The sequence below is a fragment of the Scleropages formosus genome, chromosome 13 (assembly GCF_900964775.1).
Source record: "Scleropages formosus chromosome 13, fSclFor1.1, whole genome shotgun sequence".
NCBI classification, from domain to species: Eukaryota; Metazoa; Chordata; class Actinopteri; order Osteoglossiformes; family Osteoglossidae; genus Scleropages; species Scleropages formosus.
This window is the reverse complement of record NC_041818.1, coordinates 17,412,983-17,436,308: the sequence shown is the minus strand read 5'-3', so window position 1 is coordinate 17,436,308 and position 23,326 is coordinate 17,412,983. Positions and strand designations below refer to the sequence as shown.

The 23,326-nt window shown below is 41.7% G+C and overlaps 2 protein-coding genes across 2 annotated transcripts; one reads left to right on the top strand and one right to left on the bottom strand.

Moving 5' to 3' along the window:
• The first annotated feature begins 336 nt into the window (after positions 1-336).
• LOC108936832 (transcription elongation regulator 1-like) lies at positions 337-17,876 on the top strand. Its single transcript, XM_018756434.2, is given in 22 exon segments — positions 337-406; positions 1,721-1,949; positions 2,569-2,721; positions 3,020-3,272; positions 3,724-3,999; positions 7,006-7,206; positions 7,344-7,453; positions 8,544-8,632; positions 9,079-9,194; positions 9,197-9,238; positions 9,566-9,641; positions 10,536-10,671; positions 13,132-13,221; positions 13,966-14,013; positions 14,015-14,085; positions 14,182-14,332; positions 15,202-15,366; positions 15,486-15,668; positions 16,062-16,241; positions 16,561-16,644; positions 16,754-16,854; positions 17,216-17,876. Coding segments are annotated over 22 exon segments (3,003 nt in total). The 5' UTR covers positions 337-359; the 3' UTR covers positions 17,418-17,876.
• A 692-nt stretch (positions 17,877-18,568) lies between these two features.
• On the bottom strand, positions 18,569-19,849 carry gpr151 (G protein-coupled receptor 151). The gene has a single exon (XM_018756337.1). The coding sequence runs from the start codon at positions 19,847-19,849 to the stop codon at positions 18,569-18,571; it is 1,281 nt and encodes a 426-aa protein (XP_018611853.1).
• Between the last annotated feature and the right edge of the window lie 3,477 nt (positions 19,850-23,326).

Here is a 23,326-nt window from a genome sequence, read left to right as displayed (position 1 = left end):
GAACATAATAAACTAACGACGTCCATGGAAAAAAATTAAAATAATAAAAAATGCTTCCTGTTTTTGTTTATAAACATGTGGTAAATATTGTACATAAATTACGTACAGACCGACTGCAAAGCGTACGCTACAGAATGTTTATTTACCTCTTATGGGCTCACATGTCCGTATACTGCCGCAGTTTCCGGTTTCCGACCGGAACACCGTTCGTTCCTTGATTGACAAGAATCTCAGCGTATGAAATTCCTAAAAGACGTAACGCATGGGATTGATGAGAAAATAACCCAATAGAATATCGTATGGGCGGTGCCAAAAGGTTTGCAGGAAGATCGGTCCCACAAGTGCTCTGTTTTCCTGTAATGGCGGAGCACGTAGAGACAGACGGCATCGGCTTCGACGAGAGCAGGTTAGGCAAAACAAGACGTATAAATGAACTTAGCGCTGTAGTACCGATAAATTTATACAGGATTTTGTTTTCGGCTATTGACCTAATAAAAGCCTTGCGTGCTTCAGCGAGCTGTGTGCGGGCCTTCTGGGCTGAAATTGTGCCGGTTGCTAACGCTGGTTAGCACAACGAGGCGGCGTGGCGTGTGGTTTAGTGGGTGTTATGTGAAAACTCCCCCGGTTTTATTTCGCCTGGATCTTGATTGAATGCTGCTAATTGAATTCGGAATTAGTGGAGTTTCGAAGCGCAGAGGAGTTGCAGAGAGAGATACAGTAGCTGTACTGTACAGAGAGAGAGCTGAATGAATCAATGCAAGCGCAGCGAGGCACGCGCGCGTCGTCTGACTCTCTCTCTCTCTCTCTCTCTCTCTCTCTCGCACACACACACACACACACACACACAGGGAGAGAGAGAGAGAATTCAGGTCCAAACACCCTGGCCCGGGTCCATCCGTCCACTCTCGACGATGGCAGGCTGGGTAGGCCCAAACAACACTTGCGTTAGCGGTTTCAAGTTGTAGTCTCAGATCTGGCCTTATTTAAATTTGTTTTAAACCACTAGGAGATGACAAGCTGTTTTTGGGGTTAATAAAATTCCTCGCAGGCACATGTTCGACTCACTGAGAAGTTGTCTACTAGTCTAGATCATCTAGTCTGGTGGTCGAGTCAGTTTGAGCCTCACTCTTTGGCTGCAGTGCTGGTTTTCTCATACAGCTTCATCAGTTGGGGAGTGTTTAATTTCCTACATCTGGCTCATTTGACCAGAGACTTGCAGTATTAGATGAACAACTTCACCGTGATTTTCTCATTCGTAACTAGGTATTCTCGCTGTCTCAGTTCAGGGAGAATATCTTGCGCAGGGGTACTACGGCAGGAGTGCGTTTCAGACCTTCACGTTGCAAGGTCCGCAAACGTTCTAATAAATAATCAGACGGCTCTAACAACTGCATCACTTTCAAAGTTTCTGCCCACAAACCAAGGAAAACCAGAACACAAGTTCACCTGCTGCGTTTCAGCAGCATCAGCCAGTTCACTCAGTCGCATGATGCGTGAGTTCTTGTCAGAAATAGAAACATGACTTGATGCAGCAGTGTGTTTTGGCACAATACTGTAGAAGTCTCTAACAGTGCAAGTTTCCTTTATGTTTGTCAATGTAGGCTCACGTTGCTTGAGCCTGGTGCCTTTGTACGATGATCAAATTTGTATGCCGTCAACTGATTCGGTTTAATTTTCCGCGTGCCTTTTTTTTTGTCTCACCGTGAACCGTTTCCTCCAGGATGGCGCAGCAGCAAGCTCTGCGCTTCCGTGGTCCGGCGCCACCGCCTGCCACGGTGATGCGGGGTCCTCCGCCCCTGCTGAGACCTCCCCCTCCTCCCTTTGCTATGATGAGGGGCCCGCCACCTCCTCCACGCCCACCTTTCGCACGCCCACCTTTTGATCCCAGCATGCCTCCCATACCTCCACCCGGGGGTATGCCTCCACCGCTGGGACCACCGCATTTGCAGGTATGGGGTAAAACTTCACAGGTTCATAAGTATCCTCTGTTTCAGGTTTTCCTGATTAAAAATTTGTGTCTATTTTCTGCTATGAAGCATGGTGCAGCCGTTAGTTTTCAGATTAGCTTTTTACAGGTGTGCTGGTCCATCTGTAAAAACTTAGTTTTGGGTCTTAATATGCTGGGTGCACAAGTGCTTCAGCCTGCATGTCTGAGTGTCCACCATTCAAGCATGTTTCTGAAACACTAAGTCATTTGAGGTATTCAGGGACTTTAAGGTCTTGATCAAGAAGTCACAAATCCATCACGTTGAGCCATTTGAAAGTAATTCTAAAACAGGTGAGGCATACTTACTTGTACTGCTGTGTTTTCATACATGTCTTCTTTGTTGCTTTCTGAATTTGTGTGGTATGACAACAGCACTATCAAACAAACAAGCCATGCTTTAGTACTTACGTGTATGTAACTAAGCTAACTATTGTTGAACCATGTATGTTTGTTTATTCTGGACTACATGTTGCTTTTCAGAAAAGCATCTGGTAAATCCATAAATGTAATTGTGCAGCGCATGTCAATCTGAAACACTGGTTTACCGACAGAATATGGTTGTTTATTCTCTTCATCCCCAGAGACCTCCATTTATGCCTCCACCAATGGGCAACATGCCTCCTCCACCAGGAATGATGTTCCCTCCTGGAATGCCCCCTGTGCCCACACCTGGTGCCCCAACACTTCCACCAACAGAGGAGATCTGGGTAGAGAATAAAACACCAGAAGGAAAGGTATTGAATCCCCTAGTTATTTTATTGTTTTGTTCCTCCATATTGAGTAATAAAAGAAAATATGCTGTTTTTGCACTCAGGTTTAATTTTCATTCAAAATTTAGATTTAAATTGAATTAAAATTTCATGGTCTCAGTGTTGGTTTCACATATCATTAATGTTGTCTGAGGACTTCATTTGTTTGAAGTGTTGAACACTGAATTTATCTTGCTTCTTTAAAATTTCAAGTGAACAACCTGTAGTTGGCAAGTCTGCGGTCATTAATAACACCATACTATCCATAACACCTACCTTCCAGGTCTACTACTACAATGCTCGCACTCGGGAGTCATCATGGAGCAAACCGGAAGGGGTGAAGGTCATCCAGCAGTCAGAGCTCAACCCTCTGATGATGTCCCAGGCAGCAGCTGCAGTGGCTGCAGCTTCTTCAGCCAGTCTCCCGGCAGCCAGCACAGCAGCCCCCGTGTCCACTCAGGCACCATCTCCAGGTCTCAGCTCCAGCCCTTCTGCTGGCACCACCCTAACCCCAGCTGTGTCCCAGCCCATTTCTGGTGAGTTCTGTGGTGCTGGTCCACAGTCTTTCACCGTACAGCCACAGGCCCCATTCGTTTTCTGATACATGTGGGAGAAGCAGGGTGCAGAGTGCAATAGCTTTTCTCTAACAGTGACCTGTAGCTTTAATTACTGTTCTTGAACACATCAGCTTGAGATTTCTAACTAATTAGTTACTAACCAGTTTTTCTGATTTGCAGCTGCATCTAGTGCATGACTGTTGGCTTTTGCAATTGATACGTATAAGTGCTTTGAAGTGACCTTTTTGGGTAAGGTGCTATATAAAGTTGCATTTAACACTGCATAAGAAAGTCAGTTAAATGAACAAAATGCAACTGTGTACAGGTTTTGACTTTTTTTTTTGTATGCTTGTGACTTGTGTGTAATTCATGCAAGTTATGCATGCTAATCTGTGACAGTGTGTTTTTTCGGACTGGTGTTGTATTGCAGTCCCTACACCTGTTGTGGAAGTGACTCCCGTGGTGTCATCGCCCTCAAATGCAGGGGTTGCCTCAGTGGTCACTGTTAGTGTCCCTGCGGCCAGTGCCACGGCAGCGCCTGTTCAGGCTGTGTCTGTTCAGACTGTACCCCAGCCACTGGCCCAGAGTCTCCCAGCCACTCTGGCCCATGCGGTGCCACAGCCAGCTGCCGCCATCCCAGCCTTCCCCCCTGTCATGGTGCCACCCTTCCGAGTGCCTCTGCCTGGGATGCCCATACCACTGCCTGGTAGGTCAACTCTTGACTCCACCTCATATGTCCTTAAACTCCACTCCACCTACACTAGAGGTCACTGCATTGGTCATCATCTTGGCAATTTTCTAGTTTGTTTTTTTCATGCATTTTATTTTCCCTTGTTGTCATCTTTGGTGGGTGCTGCTAATATTCATGTTTCGTATCCTCATTAGATAGAGCAGGGCATGTCATGGTTACACATTGGCAGTTATGTCTGAATGCTAGTAGTTACTTGTGGCAGGCGCAGGTGTTTGTTTTTTTTTTTTTTTTTAAATTTAAATTAACATGGTGGCCGCTAACCAGGAAAACTTGGTACATGACATAATAGCACACTCTTGTTCTCCTGATACAGAGTTTACATGCAGTCAAGTGGAGGTTAATTTGAAAATAATGTTCCATATTGTCTTTTAGTCACATTAATTATAATACTTTTTTGGAGGTCCATATATATTTTTTCTGCCTGTATGTTTCTTCAGAATATTCTTTATTATTATATAATCATGAATTTATTCAGTTCTCACCATATTTATGTCAAGACAGTTAAAAAAAAAAAAAATACAAAGTAAGCATTTTTAAGTTGCATTAGATAAACATTTTTTGAGATTCTGGAAGATCTCAGTAATGTTTTTACTGCTGTTTGTAGTGATAAAACATAGTGACCAGTAGGGGACAGTCTTACCTTACTGCGTCATCGTCATCCCATGCTCCATAGGATGTGTTATTTGTTAGTCTGGTAACAAAAGTAGTGGCATGATGTGCAACTAGCTCTTTATTTGAAAGTCAGGTCTTTTTTTTTTATTTTCCATATATATTTTGTATTAATACTTTTTCAAAATTCATTCATTCAAATCTCAACCGGTGGGATAAAATCCATTCTCCATCCTTTTATGAATGTAACAGCTGTGGACAGTAGCCTAAAAGTGTCAGAGATGTGAGTTTCTGGTGCCTTTGTTTACTTGATGCAAAGGAGCATTGCTTTTACCTGGACGCCAGGTGAATAGGTCCCCCTCCACAGTAGGTGTTATATGACCTGTCTTAGCAGCTGACGGTTTTTTCTGTATCCAATATGCTTGCTTGTCCGTTCTTGCAGGTGTAGCAATGATGCAGATAGTCAGCTGTCCGTATATAAAGACAATCGCTCCCAACAAAAACGGTAATTCTTTCCACAATCTCCAGTCCAGTATTTCTGTTAGTTGGCATGTTAGTGAATGTTGTGAAAGTATGCTTTTTCTATTGTATTTGCCCTACATACTTACAAATAATCATTGGGGGCTATTGCTCTGAAGGTTTTTTTTTTTTTTTTTTTTTTTTTTTTTTTTAGCTCAGATCTGTTGTAGCCCAAGTTTTTTTTTTTCATTAAATAGCAGTGTTTTTTTTTTTTTTCTTTTTTTTTTTTGTGGCACCACTTATTTTAATATTGTTACAAACTTGGATGACTGGTATATAATTTTTATTGGGGTGGTTGGCTGTAAAATGTAGTCCACTACCATTATTATTATCATTCGTTGGCAGGGTAGTGTATTTGGACTAGCTGGTTTACCCAGAGTTAACCTTGTTTAGTATTAATGGTAGGACACAGTCATTAACCCCTTTCATCCACCAGCCTCATGACCTTATCTGTAGGATTGGCTCATTGAGTTAATCAGTCATGTTTTCTATTTGTGTTCACTAAAAACACAAACATATTCAAAGGTAGAGTTTTATAGGTAGTCCTTTCCTGATAGAAAATCTTTAACATTTCAAAAATTAAAGTCTTAACAGACCACTGGGTTTTTCATGGCAGGTTGGGTTTCTGTAGGTTTATTAGGTTGGTTTATGAATAGCGGATCTGGAATGTGCATTTGGTGGCACATTTTTAGTTTTACACTAGAAGTGAGGTTTTTGCTTTTAAGTTTGATATTGTCAGTATTTTTCAAGTAGAGCTGATAAATATTTTGTGTGCTATTTGTTCTATGTTTCTCCCTATTTTAGTGTCAGACTTTACTCATGTTAACATTTTCTTGTTGTGGCATGCATTAATGTGTTTCTAATGCCTTAAAAAATTTCCACTGATTTTTTTTAAATCTTTCTGACTGATTAAAACAAGAACCTATAAGTAAAACGAAACAAACATTTCTGACATTAAGCATTTAGCTAAGTTCTTTGTAGTCCCCATATTTTGCCCAAGTTGCAGGCCTCTGTACTGTTAAGCATTCATTTGGAGAAAAGTAAGGACCACATCTCTTTGCTTCCACTTAGTGTAAAATTGCACTCATCTTTGCTTGGTGCTATTTCAGGCATTTCTCACACAAGCAAATCATGCAACATTGCTTCCATTGGAGGCATTGTGTATCTAATCACCATTAAAATAGAACGCCTACCTAATATTGCTGTTTGTACTTTAAAAGGGTTTTTCATACACAGCTATGTTTTTTTTTTTTTAAATCAGGGTATCTGTGCACATCAGGTTGTGTGGTATTTGTAAGCTTCTAATGAACATATCCTCCGAGGTCAGAAAACACTGATCACCTTTAGTCCGAGCAGTATAAAGCGGAAGATCGTTTTGACCTCATATGCGTCGCCACTTATATTTATGTTTGTAACATGTTTTACTGTCTGATACCACTCCTCAGCAATATAAGGTAGCTGTTCTTTGGTGATTAAGTCAGAGCTATATTAAGATACTATATTAAAATACTATATGTAAACTAGATTTGCATGGTTTGTTAATTAGGAAGAGGAAATTGTGTTCCCTATGGAGCTGCTTAACACATACAAATGCTACACCAAGTTTTAGGATTTCATTATAGTTGTTGATTAATATAACTTTGAATCTCATGTTGAGCTCTTTCTATGTATATACAAGCTGTTTTGCCATAGTCATGTTGAAGCAGTACAAGAGCCTCTCACATCCATCAATGGAATTTGGGGTGCAAGACTAGGTTTTCTTATACTAGATTCTTATACTCTCTTTTTTGTGTGTGCGTGTGTGCGCGTGTCTGTGTGTTCGATCTTTCCTAGGTTTACTGCCAGGGATGGCCCCTCCCTTAGTTCCCATGATGCATCCGCAGATGGCCATTGCAGCAGCTCCAGCCACACTAACTGGGACGCTGTCACTCACAGAGTGGTCTGAATACAAGACAGCTGATGGGAAGACCTACTACTATAACAACCGCACATTGGAGTCCACTTGGGAGAAGCCGGAGGAGCTGAAGGAGAAGGGTGTGTGTCATTGTGGAACAAATTTCGCCTGTTGATTTCTGTAAGAAGAAAAGTGTTTTACATAGAAAAACATATAGTATTAAGTCTAGTGTTCCTCAGTTTCTGTGGCCCTTGTTTACCATGTTTCCCCAAATCAGATAAGGAAGCTGAGAAGGCAAAGGAATTCAAATTGTCCATTGAAGATACTGATCTAATGGATATGGAAGATGAGGAACCCAAAGCAGAGCCCACCAAAGATATCAAAGAAGTGAGTGTTTTGTTGATGACAATACAGTAATACCAGAGAGAGGCCCATTTAAGTTATGAAAATTGACTTCATGAGGAGTTTGATGGGGTGCCCCGATTAGGCTTATGAGGTGTGTCTTTTCATTTATGAGGACAGAATTTAAAAATTATACATTTAAAAAATATGAATAAAAACTATTCATTCAGCCAATGCTTTTCACTAAAACAACAACTTTGTGTTAAGTGACATTTAAATGATACCTTTATCTAAGGTGATTTACAATACTAGATACACGACACTAAAATCCCCTCAGTCATACATTTATAAGGTACAGAAATGTAAGTGACTCACATGCATGTACACTATAGATGATTTAGATTAGTTCACCTGGAACAGACTTCATTGGAATGTGGGAGGAAACCCACACAAATATGAAACAATGGGGGAAGGCATTTATATCTATATATATTTGTGTTTATATTGATATTTTCATGTTCTTTTTTATATTTGTAAACTATTACAATATATTTATGAAGATGATTAGTATATGATTTTTTTCATTTTCCTGTAAATGCAAGGTTGTTCTAGCATATCCCATAAGGTTTGTGTGGTGACAGGTTTTGATATGCTTTTTTTGGCTTTACATGTGGTGTCAGCAGTAGAGTGATTTAGAACAGACACACCATATGGGTAATATACAGTCCACCCAAAACACATCTTTGGTCTATGGCAGGCAATCCGAGCACCCAGAAAATACCCATGCTTTGTTTACGGTACTTAAATAGCTATAAATTAGCTGAATGAACACAGATAGAGCAATACAGTATTATAATTAATGGAGAACTGCCTTGTGTTATGACTAACATTAAATATTGAAATAATTGTGTCTATTTTGGAATTTATATTACTATTAATGGATTCCAGTTTTGGGGACAGGAATGCTTGAAAACTTTTACGATTAAAGTAATGGTAGATACACCTTCAAACAACAAGAACTTACTTTACCAAGGGTTTTTTTCGAGAACAGATCTTCGCAACATAGGGAAAGGCTCTCTCATGTAAATAGTACTGCATGGCATTGCATTGGTGTTCAAGGTGTTTGTTTTGTCAGGAACCCAAGGAGGAAGAGATGACGGAGGAGGAGAGAGCAGCACAGAAGGCTAAGCCAGTGGCCACAACACCCATCCCCGGGACTCCCTGGTGGGTGTCAGTTAGCAGCCAACCCCCAAGTCATTCTTTTTGTGGCCTAGTTTATCAGCATTCTCGGCCATGCAGCCAAAATACTCTCATCCCACTCCGCCATCATTGAGCAGTTTTTCTTCTGACTCCCCCTTATGTTTCCGCAGTTGATCACTGTTCTGTTGCTTTACATTTTGAATTGTTGGAAGAGAAGTTGTTATACCTTGTACACTAAAGGTTGTTTTTTTACTAAACGGTCACAAAAAACTTGGTATTTATAGAATAGGTGTGATAAAGATACAAAATATTTCATTCACAGGTTAGTCTTACGGAGGTTCTGTTTCATATTTTTATAATACTTCTCTGCCTTCACACGTCACATATATTTGCACTTTGAACCCTGTTGTGTGCTCATACAGTCACGCTTCATGAGCTATGTTTTGAGCATTTTTTTGCATGTCTTTCAGGTGCGTTGTGTGGACAGGGGATGATCGCGTGTTCTTCTACAACCCCACTACTCGGCTTTCCATGTGGGACAGACCCGAGGAGCTGATTGGTCGAGCTGACGTGGACAAGAACATCCAAGAACCCCACATAAGAGGGGTTTGGAGGACAGCCGCAAGCTGGGTGAGCATAGCGCCCTAGAAAAGAGCATTCTCAGTATTTTCTCTGTAACATTAAGCAATTAAATAATCTTGGACTAACTGAAATGTCTATTATTATTTATTTAATTGTCATAACATTGCTTTTTGGGTCAGGTTAATAAGTGTAGTCTTTGCGAGTGCTGTGGTTTTCTCTGTGTCTTGAGCTCTTGAGGGAACTGATGCCTCCGTGCAACAAAAGCATGTCTGTTTTCAGTTGTGGTTTTATTTATTTAAAACTGACTGATGTAGCTCTGGAGTTCAACTTCATGGTGGTTGCTTGCATACATTGCCATGCTTCGTGTCTTTACAGGAATAAGTAAGGAGGAGCTGGAGGCTGCAGCCGCAGAAGCCCTGGAGGATGAGCCTATTAAGGCTAAGAAGAGAAAGTGAGTACCCCCAGAGGCCTGTGCCCACGTCGTGTCTCCAGCACACAGACCGGTTGATTCGCCAGGTGCTGACTTGGGGGAAGCATGTTTTAGTGTGTCACCGTGATATCATCATGTCCATCCAAGGGAAAATAAGAAAAATAAATCGTAATATGTCACAAAAGTATAACGTTTTAAAAGTCCATAACAGAATTGTTCATTTACACCATTTTTAAAATTGTGAACATGAATTGACCATTTTGACACAGGCTGCGATACATGTTTTTAATACTTGCCTGAAATGGGGCGTGATTTTGTTATGCAAATCCCTGCTGTCCAGGATACCCAATCAATCAGTGTTTCCTGTCAGAGCCTGCCTCTCCCTGCCCCAAACGGTGGTCTTGTTGCACAGGGGAGTATTTTTCAGGGATCGCCTGTAGAACTGGTGAGACCAGCAAGGGCCTCTAAGGTAACACCGGCTCAGCCTTCTTATAGACCCCTACTGAGGAAATCCAGAGGTTCTGCACAAGTTCTAGTTGCGTTGTGATTGTGGTTTATTGAGACGTCATGATTTTGGGTGGACATTTGTAGATACCCCAAGCCAACTGAACCATTCACCTTTAAGACAAGGGTTGCTGCAACCACACTGGTAGAAAAACAGTGTAAAGGAGTCTTGAATGAGTAGATTGGAAGATGCAGTAGATGAATAGAAAGTCTGCTGCCTCAGACAGAAGCTGTAGACCCTCTACCCAGTGTCCTCCTTAATATTTTTCAAAGCAATACAAACCTTTCCATCGCTCAGCAAATCCCAAAAGCTCATCCTGAACCCCTACTAATGCCAAGTCCAATGCCTCTATCCCTGTTCATGCTGTACCTGACACAGACTTGCTCCTGATATGCTCTTGTGCTTTGCAGGAAGGAAGACGTGAAAGAGGCAGATACAGAGAAAGAGGCGGCCATGGAGGCGGAGATCAAGGCCGCCCGAGAGCGTGCAGTCGTGCCCCTGGAGGCGCGTATGAAACAGTTCAGGGACATGCTGCTGGAGAGAGGGGTAAAACACTTCAATCCAACTGCAATACTGTAATGTTAGACACATAAATCTAAATGGAAGCCAACAAAGGTACAATCTTCAGTTTATATTCATTATCCTTTCCTTGGTATACTCTGCTCCCCCTTTCTGTCCACACTTTAAATCCTTTGTCTATTGATCTTTTATCTCTTTAGTTTCCTTCCTTTGTTGCCGTTATGTCTTGTTTGTATTGTTATAGTGGAGATTTTATGCAAATTTTTTGGTTCTAAAAACAGTTCACTGTAAATCCAGGTATATTTGGACCCCACTGATGTTGACCTTTTGTTTTCATATGTACTGCGTTTATTAAAACAAGGAAATACAGTTGGTCTCATACTTATGAACTTAATTTGGACCCAGAGTTGGTTTGTTAAAGTTTGTTGACCCCGATGAGGGGTTTGCCATTCATCCTATGTAATACTAATTGTGTGACGTGTGCCAACAAAAGCAGTAGTATTAAAATTACAAAATTACTGCGCTTTGAGAATTGCATGTCTGCATCTATAACTTGTGCACATGTGTTTTTGACTAGCCTGGCAGGGGTATTTCTGACACAATATAAATAATAAAAGACAGAGCTAGAGCAGTGTTGAGAAACTTAAGGCAGCACTTATGATTCAAATCGCTGTCTGTCAGTGCATCACTTTGGCACGCAATTTGAATTGGTATGGTAGCTCCGTGTACGAAAAAATAAATACTAAAGTCTGTAGCAGCTATAAGTCTATTTGAAAGTTCATAAGCTGGTGACCAACTATATTTGGCCGTACACATCTGACATAATCTCAGCACATATTTGTTTTAAGGCCTATGCCTAGATGTCTTGAAACAAGCATTGTGTTATTAGCGTCCTACAGACTGGTTGATTGTAATTATATAATTGTACTTAGTGACATTGAGTAATATTACTGTAACATTGTAATGAAAAAATAGATGTGTAACAAAGTTTAGGACAATCAGAGTAGTTGATTTAATGTGTTATTTTATTATTAACTTGGACAAAAGCATCATGTTAACATACACTGGCTCCTCAACTTATGAACACAGTTGGGACTAGAAGTACCAACAGCTGGGGACAGCTGGTAGTGTAATGGTTAGAGCTACTGCCATTGGACCCAAAGATTGCAGGTTCAATCCTAGCCTTATGCTGTAGTACCATTGAGCAGGGTACTTGACCTACTTGCTTCAGTAACATTTCCCAGCTGTATAAATGGGTAAATAGTTTTATGCTTGTAACTGTAATAATTGTAACCTTAACATTGTAAGTTGCTTTGGAGAAAAGCATCAGCTAAATGAATAAATGTAAACGTAAGTCTTTTCATAACTCCAGAGTCTCTTAGTTAATACTGTAGATATAATAGACATTCTGAAGATTTTAAACTTGACTTATAGATACAAATGTACTGATGCTTTTGGAGTCCATACCTTTTTTTTTTTTATTTTTTTTTAAAGAATTCCACAGAAGTACCCCCTCTAGTGTTCATAAACACTGAAACGTTGAGCATCTGTAGTTACACGTATTTAGTCGCATGTAGCTCTGCCACAGTACATAACTAATAGAATATGTCATTTTTTAATTAAAAAAACACTGACGTTTTGCCAGCCATTATTTCAAAGTTAGTTACATCTATTAATAATAGAGATGAATGTAATAGAAACTTAAGTATATCTGGACTCTATGCATATTGGAACAAAATAATTAAGATTTGATTGTAACTTATGATCTAGTGACGTGTCTTCAGGTTCATGCATCTTATCTGGCGTGATAGTGATTGTATATATTTTTCCTAACTCAAGTTTTTTTTTAACATGAACAGAAAATGCTGACACTAATGTTGATGTCTGTTTTCCTCCTTTATTTGTGGATCTATAGCATAAATCACCCTCATGAGACCTGTATCATTGCATTACTGTTCCTGTGGCATTTTATTATGTTTTCAATATCCAGCTTGAAAAAGGGGGGAGAAAACCCCTAGAGCCCAAAGCTGAAAGGTTGCTGCCCTTTTAAGCTGTGTCCCCAAGATGAGATGAAAAGCATTTCTATTGAAATCAAAAGGGCCCAACATCAAGGCCAGGCTTTCCTGGCAAGGGCACCCTTTGCTGGCTTAGGAAATGGCGCGCGGCAGTAGGTTACTTGAAATGGGTAATTGGAGCATGAGGAACAGAACGTGCCTTTCCTCTTAATTAGCCCATTCCTTTCCTTGCCAATTAATGGGCAGTGAAAAGCTTGGGTCCACCCCCTGTTGCGTGTCATTCATTACAGATGATGGGTCTGGTGATGAAATAGACCTCTGTGCCACCTTGACTCATGCTCCACAGGCGAGAGAAGGCAGGAGCTCACCTGCTGCACTGTCAACTTGTTCTAATTGCCTAATTAAGCCTTGTTTTATACACCTCTCCCCCTACACTCTTCCATTCCCCCCCACCCCCCCACCTTGCACCCAGGTTTCGGCCTTCTCTACATGGGAAAAAGAGCTCCATAAAATAGTGTTTGACCCACGCTACCTTCTGCTTAACCCCAAGGAGCGGAAGCAGGTACGGTGCATGCAGGGATTAATGCTGTATCAATCTGTCCCCTCTTTACTGGCTTTACAAGATCTGTTCAAATGTAACTTGATTTGAGTCATTTCATAATCCATTGCTCTTTTCCTATACTCGTTAAGATTTTGTGTTGCAGATCCTCCTTAATCAGATTAAAAATTTAACAATGTTGTCTTATACCTTCAAATAATGTTCCTGAACACATCTGAGATTTTCAAGAGAAATGTGTAATTTTCTTTGAGGATACCTGGAGGGACAATGGAATAAATTGGTGAGGCAAATAAAACTAATTTATGTCCCATTACATTTATACACTTACATTTAGTCATTTAGCAGATGCTTTTCTCTAAAGTGGTGTACATCTGAGAAATACAACTTGTGCATTATTTTAGGAGAGAGAGAGTTGGAGATATGTGATTCTTAAGTAAACTTAGTTTCATTCCACTTTATGCACCGATGTTCATTGCACGAGTAGGTGCGTAAAACTCAGAATAGACGATTCCTGATAACCTTCTTACAATTTTTTTTCTTTTTTCTTTTTTTTTTTTTTGGGGGGTGGTCCCATGTAAGCACAATGCTATTGACAGGGCCAATAGAACGCATGAAAAATACAAGTGGGTGGTTTACTTGTAGGTGGTAATTATTGTGTTGATTATAAGAATGCTCTTTGGGTGAGGATATCTGCTGAGCTAATGAATCGGTTCCTCAGACATCATTTGTACTGGTTGCTTCCTGCAGGTCTTCGACCAGTATGTCAAGACTCGTGCTGAGGAGGAGAGAAGGGAAAAAAAAAAACAAGCTCATGCAAGCCAAGGAAGAGTTCAAGAAGATGATGGAGGAGGCAAAGTTAAATATCAGGTGAGCTGGGGGAAAAAAAGGCTCCTCAGAGAGGCATGTTGGGAGAGTTGTGTGATGCTCTGTTTCCTAAATATGATTTGGTGTGGCATTTTATAGGATGACATTCAGTGAATTTGCTTCAAAGCATGCCAAGGACATGAGGTTCAAGGCTATAGAGAAAATGAAGGACCGAGAAGCCATGTTCACGGAGTTCATGACTTCTCTCAGAAAGAAGGAGAAAGAAGATTCTAAGAGCCGTGGTGAGAAGGTGAGTTCCTGAAGAGCTGGAAAGGGGAAGCGAAAGTGGGAAAGCTGCTTCGTATGCAAAAGAGTTAGGATTTTTGTTGGAGGTGAGACATTCACTAAGGTAACTGAAGTACAGATAATACACAGCTGTTTACCTAACATACAGTTCAGCCAAATCAAGAACTTCAGAGATGAGAGGGCTCTGAAGATATTAAAAACATCCTGACTCAAGGAGAGCTTATAGGGTATTAAAATAGCTTCCAAATGGGAGGCCCTAATGTCCCATTCAAGGCTTCATTAGTTTAAAGTGAGTCTAAACATACCTGTTTTTTAAATTTGTACCTTTTTCCAAACTTCTGGTTTACCATGGAGGGTTAACATCTCCAGTGACTGGAATGATTGCCTCTCACAGGGAAAGGTCGCCCATCAAAGATTAATGACTGTAAAATGTCGCCTGCCAGAGACATTGTAAGAGTGGGTGGGAGGTCCAAGGGAGGGGCCCTCAGGGAGACAGTCTGCATATGAACCTTGCTTTGCACGTCTTCCAGTAACGTGGGAGGGTATGGACATTCTCCAGGGCACAATTATCATGCACCTTCACATATGAACTCATTAAAAATGCAGGGATGTCCTCTTATCTAACCTAGTTTGTGAGATCAAAAAAAAATTCACCTGCTACTTTTAAGTTTTCAACCATTTTTACTGTGTTCAGGAATTTAGTTCACATTGTCATAAGAATATTTCAGGTTATGACCCATTTCACTTAGAAATATAAGGTTATAATCTTGAGGTTATAACAATGGTTGTGGTCTAGTTAGTCGTCTTAAGGCAAGCTTCTTTTCAAAAGTCCCTATGTTAAAATGGCATTTTGCATCTTAACCCCCAACAAAGGTGAAACAGGACTTCTTTGAGTTGTTGTCTGACCACCACATTGATGGACAACTGCGGTGGAGCAAGGTGAAGGACAAGCTGGAAAGCGATCCCCGCTACAAAGCAGTGGAGAGCTCAGCCATGAGAGAGGACCTGTACAAACAGTACGCAGAAAAATTGACCAAGGTAAGAGCCCTGCTCTGTGTTATCATCTAAGTAGACTTAGTACCACTAGAATTGGGGGTTTTGGTGAGTAGAGGACAGTTGGCATGGGAATGACTTGGTGCCTCTTTGCATGCTTATAGAACCTGGACTCAGACAAGGAGAAGGAGCTGGAGCGGCAGGCCCGCATCGAGGCCAGTTTGCGGGAGAGGGAGCGGGAAGTGCAGAAGGCCCGCTCAGAGCAAACTAAGGAAATTGACCGGGAACGAGAGCAGCACAAGAGAGAGGAGGCCATCCAGCACTTCAGAGCACTCATGTCAGACATGGTAAGACTTGTGCCAGCTGACACTGATTCAGGTACAAAGGCCAAATACATCCCGACTTACAACCCCTAACCCTTTGTTTAGGGTTAGGGGTTGTAAGTCACCACCTAAACCACCTCATAATCCTACTGGACCTTAGTGAATGGACACTTTTTTTTTTTTTTTTAATTCGGGGCTCAATTCAAACAATAGGAACTAATCCATGGTTCATTTACTACTGAGTCACGGGCTCTTCGTCCAAGTGAAATCTCACAGTAGGTTCCTCATCACCTCACTGCTTTGTGTGAACGAAAGTTTGCTTTATTTTACAGTTATTGATGTGGTGTTCCTTGTTTTGATCTCATCTGTGGCTTCTGACCCCATAATTGCTAACATACATGCCTGTGTGCCTGCCAGGTGCGATCATCAGATGCTTCGTGGTCAGACACACGGAGAAACCTGCGGAAGGACCATCGCTGGGAGTCGACTTCATTGCTAGAGCGGGACGAGAAGGAGAAACTCTTCAATGAGCACATTGAGGCCCTTACCAAGAAGAAGAAGGAACACTTCCGACAACTACTTGATGAAACCACATCGGTCAGAAACCTGATCTTCAATGCTCTCATTATCTGTAGTTCTGATCTGTAGATACCAACAAGATGTCAAAACACAAATGATCTGACCAATGAAGTAAGAAGTTTGCCAAGGAACTAATCATGCATCTGCATGGTCATAACATTAATTGTGAAATTTTTCTTTTGAATGAATGCCGTTGCAGCACTGATTTTTCTTGTTTGGTTTTGCTTAGTACTGAACTTAGTCACGAAGGCCCTTGGAGAATTACGGTATTGCTTCTGTTGTATGTCTTGGGGTTCTAGGTTTGGGTATTGACTATAATATTATTAATCTGCTCCAGATAACATTAACAACCACATGGAAGGAAGTTAAGAAAATCATCAAAGAGGATCCTCGCTGCATAAAGTTCTCTAGTAGTGATCGGGTAAGATACATTTTTTTTTTTTTTTTGGAGGGGTGGACTATAACATCCAGATTTTTTGAACATTGCTATGCTTCTTTTCACCCAACTAGTTGACTTTGGTCTGTTACAGAAAAAGCAGAGAGAATTTGAAGATTATATCAAAGACAAGTACATCACAGCCAAAGCGGACTTCAGAACACTCCTAAAGGAGACAAAATTCATCACGTACAGGTGAGCATCCATTGCAGTGCCACACATGCACTTGAGTCAGTGAGCAGATTCAACTCTTTAACTTTGCAGACATTTGAGCATGTCATTAACTTGGTAGAAACTGAACAAAGACTGCCAGAATTTCACAAACTGATATTTGTTTCTGTGGAGCACCAATATTTGAGTATTTTGCCCCCATACCTCCCCTTTTCATCACAATTGCCATAGTGGTGAATTGCTGGAAGCTAACAATGGCTGTTCTGTTATCTGTGAGATGGCTAATTTTTGTGTGTGATACTGAGTAATGTTTATTTAATGGCAAATTATGCACCCCCTGCTCCCTTTTCCATCTTCTGCAACTTGAACAATGGTGTACCACCAGGTCCCGGAAGTTGATACAGGAATCAGACCAGCACCTTAAAGACATTGAGAAAATCCTCCAGAATGACAAGCGGTACCTAGTGCTAGACTGTGTTCCTGAGGAGCGCCGAAAGCTGATCATGTCCTACATCGAGGATCTGGATCGCAGGGGCCCACCCCCGCCCCCCACTGCCTCAGAGCCCACCCGCCGTTCAACTAAGTGAGCCGTCCTCCCATGTCTCCAGCCTTCAGAGGGCCGCTGCATGAGCCGTCCTGCAGACCTGTGACTGCACAGTATTAGCAAATGTTGTCATGACATGGAATATCCCAGCATTCACATAACATCATCGTAGTCCACAAGTGATGCGACCGAAGATCTATGAAGTTCAGGCAGACAGTGATAGATAAGGGTATGTTATCCACAATGGTGGATTTAGTGACGGTTCACCAACCTGTAAGATTTTTCTAGTTTGTTTTTTATGTATGTGTATACACATACATGTGTATATATACTTACTCACGGAGTGGAGATGGTTGATAATAGTAGTGGCTGTTTTGACAAAATTCATTGTAATGATACAGTATGGTTTGAATGTTTAAATGTTTCTAAAAGTTGAATTTAATTTTGTTGTTGCTCTGTTTCTGTACGAGTTTACCAGAATAAAGCAGCCTCCCATTTTTTATATATGTGTAGGACCTTCATTTAAAAAAAAACATTTTCCTTGTAAAGGAGACCATTCAACATTGGTGGATACAATGCTTATTTTTTTACTACAGTGGCATGCACTGAGTTCTGGAAATGGTTAAAAGTTTATGTAGGGTTTACTAAAGCCTAATTAAATAAGTAAACGTCAATAAGCATGTTAATTCTCCACTTTATTGCAAACAAAGCCATAGTTTTGACATTGTATGCCCCACTATTACAAATTCTCAAATGTTTACAACAAACTACTACTGTTACATTTCATAACTCGCAAATTAATATTTACAATGAACTTTAATATTGAGTGTAGCAGCTGGTTAATTTTTTATATTTACAATAATCATACTTGGTCACTTTCCAAGTTGCATCTAAAACACAAGTTGTATGTTGAACAAATCTTTTGGTTAATATATCAAGTCTTAGGAAGGCTTGAAATAAAAGCTACATTCACCACAATGAAACAACCCACAAATGACGGTTTTCACGTTAATTTTTACATTTAACAAGAACAGCTAGAGAACAACATTCCCAGCAAGCAGACGTGAAGGCCTAGTTGACCCACATCTTTATGAGGTTACTTTGTTGTTCCTGCTGCCTTTGTTCAAATTTGTTAGCGAAAGCCAGAGAGAAAGATGCTGACTGCACACCTCGATGCAAGCCATGATTCTCCATCTATTTTTTCACCTCATTCAAGTCCTGGTGCTCCCAGGGCACTGGGTCATTCACCTCCGTCAGTGAACCTGTTTCACGCTCATGCCAGAACTGCTCCACATCAGGCAGCACATTGCCATCTTTGTTGGTGGGACTCTCTGCGACAGGAGCACTTGGTTCCGGGGCTCTGTCCGTCGTCGACTCCTCACTATGTGCTGCCCAGTGGACTGGAGGGTGACCTGCAGTCTCGGGTCTGGGGCTGGGCGACTTCTGGGCTGTGGGTGTGTGCGGACCTTGCTTGGGCTTGGGCAGAGGCTTACGTAGGGTGAGCCGCCTCCACAGGTCCTTGTAGCTCTCACGGAACTCCTCTGACAGGGAGAGGGTGACGAGTGGGTTCACTAGTGAGATGGAGAACATGAGCAGCTGGGATGACAGGGAGAGGAGCAAGGGTGGCATAGGACCCTCATTCTCCATGATGTGGTGCGTCCAAACCCAGTACACCCACTGGGGCAGCCACATGGTCGCCATAGTGATGGTCAAGCTGAGCAGCATGAGGGTCAGCTTCCGCGAGCGCAACTGAGTCCTCAGATTCTGGGTCTTGCTACCTCTCCGCTGACACCTGCCATATGCCCTCCAAAAGTAGAGGAGTGCGAAGCTGAGCGGACCACAGTAAGCCACCAAAGGGTACGCCTTAGCGTACACAGACATGAAATTATGAGCGCTGGGTGGCACAACCTGGACACACACCAGTACATCACCCTCCATACGAAGTGTGGCGAACAGCCAGTGCGGGATAGGGAGCACACAAGCCAGGAGCCAGGCAAACAGCAGGATGACCATGACCGTTTTGTAATGGATGCTCACCTGCTTCGTGGGGTTGCTCACGTACCTGTAGCAAGCTTTGGCCATTATGGCGATCGTAAAACTCTTAGCCACCATGCAGGAGTGTAGGAACCAGTCACAGCTCTTGCACACAAACCAGCCCAGTGTCCAGCTGGCCCGAGAGAACGTGGTAGCCTTGAAGGGGACAGTGAATGCCAACACCAGACCATCAGCGAAGGTCAGGTTGAGGATCAGAGAGTTGATGAGAGAGAGTTTGCTCCTGCGGGCATTGGAGAGAAGAACCACCATGGCTGTGACGTTTCCAGCAAAACCCAGGACACAAATGACCCCTAAAATCACCGGAATGAGCACTCTGAGTTCCTGGGAATCCAGATGATGATAGGCCCCCCATTGGAAAAAGGACTCCCTGTCGACAGAGCTGTTTCCAGTACTGACATTTACACCTCCCAATTTATCCATCTCCGAAAAGTTAAATATTGAATTAAAATGAAAAAAAAAATAAGCAAATGAAAAAGTAATTTGAAGCAGAGTTGAAATACAGTGTGCTGGGTTCAGTCATAAGCAGTCCATGAGGCCAAAGAGGAGCTCCCGTCTCAGGGATGGCTTCATCTACTGCATCGGCACAACGAGCTCTGCTGCCATTTATAAAGGTTCACTTTGATTGACAGCTTCCTTCCCCAGAATACTTAATCTGCCTTCCTCTGCCCGTTGAGCCACCATCATGGGGCCAATTAATGTAATCACTGGCGAAACCTTACAGGAACATACATACATAAATATTTTTGTTATATAATAATAATAATCGCAAACAATTGCTTCTAGAACTGTTCCTGCTATTCAAGGCTAATTCTCCATCCCAACAGCTCCTGGTTATCATTAAGTTTAAAAATAAAGCTATTATTTAAAAAAAAAAAAAAAATGTTACAAAAGAGGTTCAATGGAATATTTAAATATATGGGTCCAGGCTAAGCACGTTTTCTGTGAACTGTTTTAACATTCTGCTGGACTACACGAGGAGCTTCTTTTTCTCAGTGCTCTGCTTCCTGAAAATGTACCCAATCATGAACTGTGGCGCGCAGCGCCATGGATTTGAATGGGGCAAAGAAGGACGAAGAGGCAGCGTTAATCTCCAACGTCTTAATAAACACTGATACACAGAGAAATAATACCCTCAGTCCATAACACCCCTTTCCTCCAGAACCTGCGCCTCTAATCAACCTTCCCAGCCCCCAAGGTTTTCTCCTCTCTCTCCACTGGCACACACGGTCACCCCATCATTTCCCCCAGTGGTTTAACACGTTACTTACAATTTACCCATAATCCAACTCTTTATATCAAGCACATCTTCCCGCCTAAACACCAGTAACGCGGGTCTTTACAGTATTATATTTTTTTCCCCGAGTGTCCTCCTTTTATTACATTTTTTGTTAAGTAGTCCTCCGCTCATGTTTTGAAATAAAACCTGCAACATGTATCATTGCTTAATAAGAAATTAATGGATAAATTACAATATGTACTTGCCATTGTCATGAGAAATATTACTCGTCAGGTTGGTAATAATTATTGGGTTAAATATGGGCTACGGTATGCACTGTGTAGCCGATTTGGCAGAGTAGCGCAACAAGCTGTGAGGTGCAGTAGGGACCCCAAAAACATGAACTGTTTCTCAGTGGAGCTACACACAAATACTGGGGCAGCACATCTTGGCCAGCAGGAGGTGTAGTGGTCAGAGTCGTTCGTGTTTCAATTTAGGGTATGTTATATGTACCCTAAATTGATAGAGTAAAAAAATTACATAATTGTAAGTTACTTTGAAGGGAAAAAAAAAAAATCAGTGCAGAAAAATAAAATGAACTGGAAAAGCAAATCATCTTGCATGAACACTGGGCGGTCATAATACGTGTCGGTATGGCGATATGAGAAAGGTACTTGAACTCCTGTACTGCGCTCTTACTCTGCGTATTTCCGGAGCCCGTCTCAGTTCACCCACGTGCTCGGGTGATGGCGCTCGTGCCCCGTCTTCCGTCCGCTCCGTCATCGTCCGCCATTGAGCCCATTAATGGTCGTTCATGCTGGACTTGCGGTTACCGTTTTAGTAGGCGCCGTGCGGTTACGATGGAGGAGTACTGGGTGAGTTTAATTCAGCAGAGCGCGTTAAGACTTAATATTCACTGACATGTTTATACATTCAGCCTGCGCCTTACACAGATGGAGCCCATTCGATAGCTGAATTAGTAAAATATAATTATTAAGTGAGGAGTATCAGTGACAGTCAGTGCTTTTTACGCCCTACATCATCAGTCAGGTTTGTGCTCGTAATATTTCAAAGAACTCTGCGCGGTTTATTTTCAGGGTTCGCGATATCTACATAAGAACTCGCTTGTGCCTTCTCTTCTGCGTCATTTTTTGCGGCTGCCTTTTGAAGTGTAGTGGATAATTATGGCATAAATGTGAGCGCGGGCTGGCCGTGGGGGAGGGGCGTGCGCCAGCCTGCGCGCGCCGCGAGAGCAGTGAGCGGTAGCCCGCGCTTTTTCACCGTCTGCAGAGCAGTCAGCAGTTACGTAGCAGGCCGCGCAGCGCAGACCGCGGTTTCCAACTCGTCAGCGTTGCAATTTATTTATAAATGTAGCTTACTAATGTAGCAGAGTGCTCGAATGGCTCTTTGCGGTCTGGGAATGAGTGTTTGTCAGGTAATTTGTCTCAGTTTTCCTCTCGCCGCTCTCTTGCAATTTATGTCACGCATTACGCGCAGGATTTCTTTTTTTAAAAACCTGAACATTACATTCAGATCAGATCGATGAACGTGTACGACTCAGGTTTTCATGGTATCCTGGGCATGCAACAGTCCATCACATCAGTATACTGTTTTAGATAGGTGTAACCAAGGGGTGGGGCAATGGGAGATGTTCATATAAGCATAATGTTCCCCCAGTATTTGCATTTACCTCCACTGAGTGCATGATCTGGTAATGTTTTATGATTCCCTGCCAAAATCCAAGTTATTGTGGCACTATTTCAACCTGTATCCACTACTATCCTTGGAGGGTTCAGAAAATGACATCCTGATCCTTCAGAATCGGGTTCTTGTTAGAAAAGTGCAAAGGCAATGCAATACTAGTGGCAGGAGTGAGATTCAAAGTGAACATGCAGTGAACAAAGTGTTATATAAGTCCCTAACCACTACAGTACTGACTCTCCCATGCCATGGAATATCATATCATGGACTGTCGCTTACATGCGTCACTCACAAAATATTATTAGCAATGTGTGCCAAATCCTCACAGGATTAACACTGCTCTCTACAGTAAGACCAGAGTTTAGTGTCGAGGTTTGTGGTGCTTTGTGTGACAGTCGTCTTCTGCCACTGCTCTATTGCCTTTAAGTCATGCATTTACCCTGAACTGCTCTAGTATAAATAACCTGCTGTATAAATAGGTAGACAGATGTAAATGACTATGGATAAAAATGTCAACTAAATGGCAAATAGAGTATTTAACTTTATTTGGGGGCAGCAGATGGTGTAATGATTAGAGTCTTTAGCTTGTAATCAAAGGACACAAGTTTAAATCCCTGCTCTGCTGCAGTACTCTACAATGTACTTACCCAGAACTGTTCCAGTAAAAAAAATTACCCAGTGGTATATAGATGATGATGTAAGTAGTAGTTTCACTTGAGTATTTTTTTGACTACTCTCCTCTGGGTTTGTGTATGACTTACTGGCTTGCTAAAGTTTGGTATATTCTTATTTGTATTTATTTATTTTGAGGCCTTAGTATTTATATTTATGAAGCGTCACTAACTTTTGGTTGAAATCGTTTAGCTCTGTGCAGAACTTCCAATAATGAAAGAAGACACAAAACTGCATTTATAGTTTCAGCTTACATAACTTTTTGTTTTACTTCAATGAATACTAGTAAGCATAAAGACTGCATGACA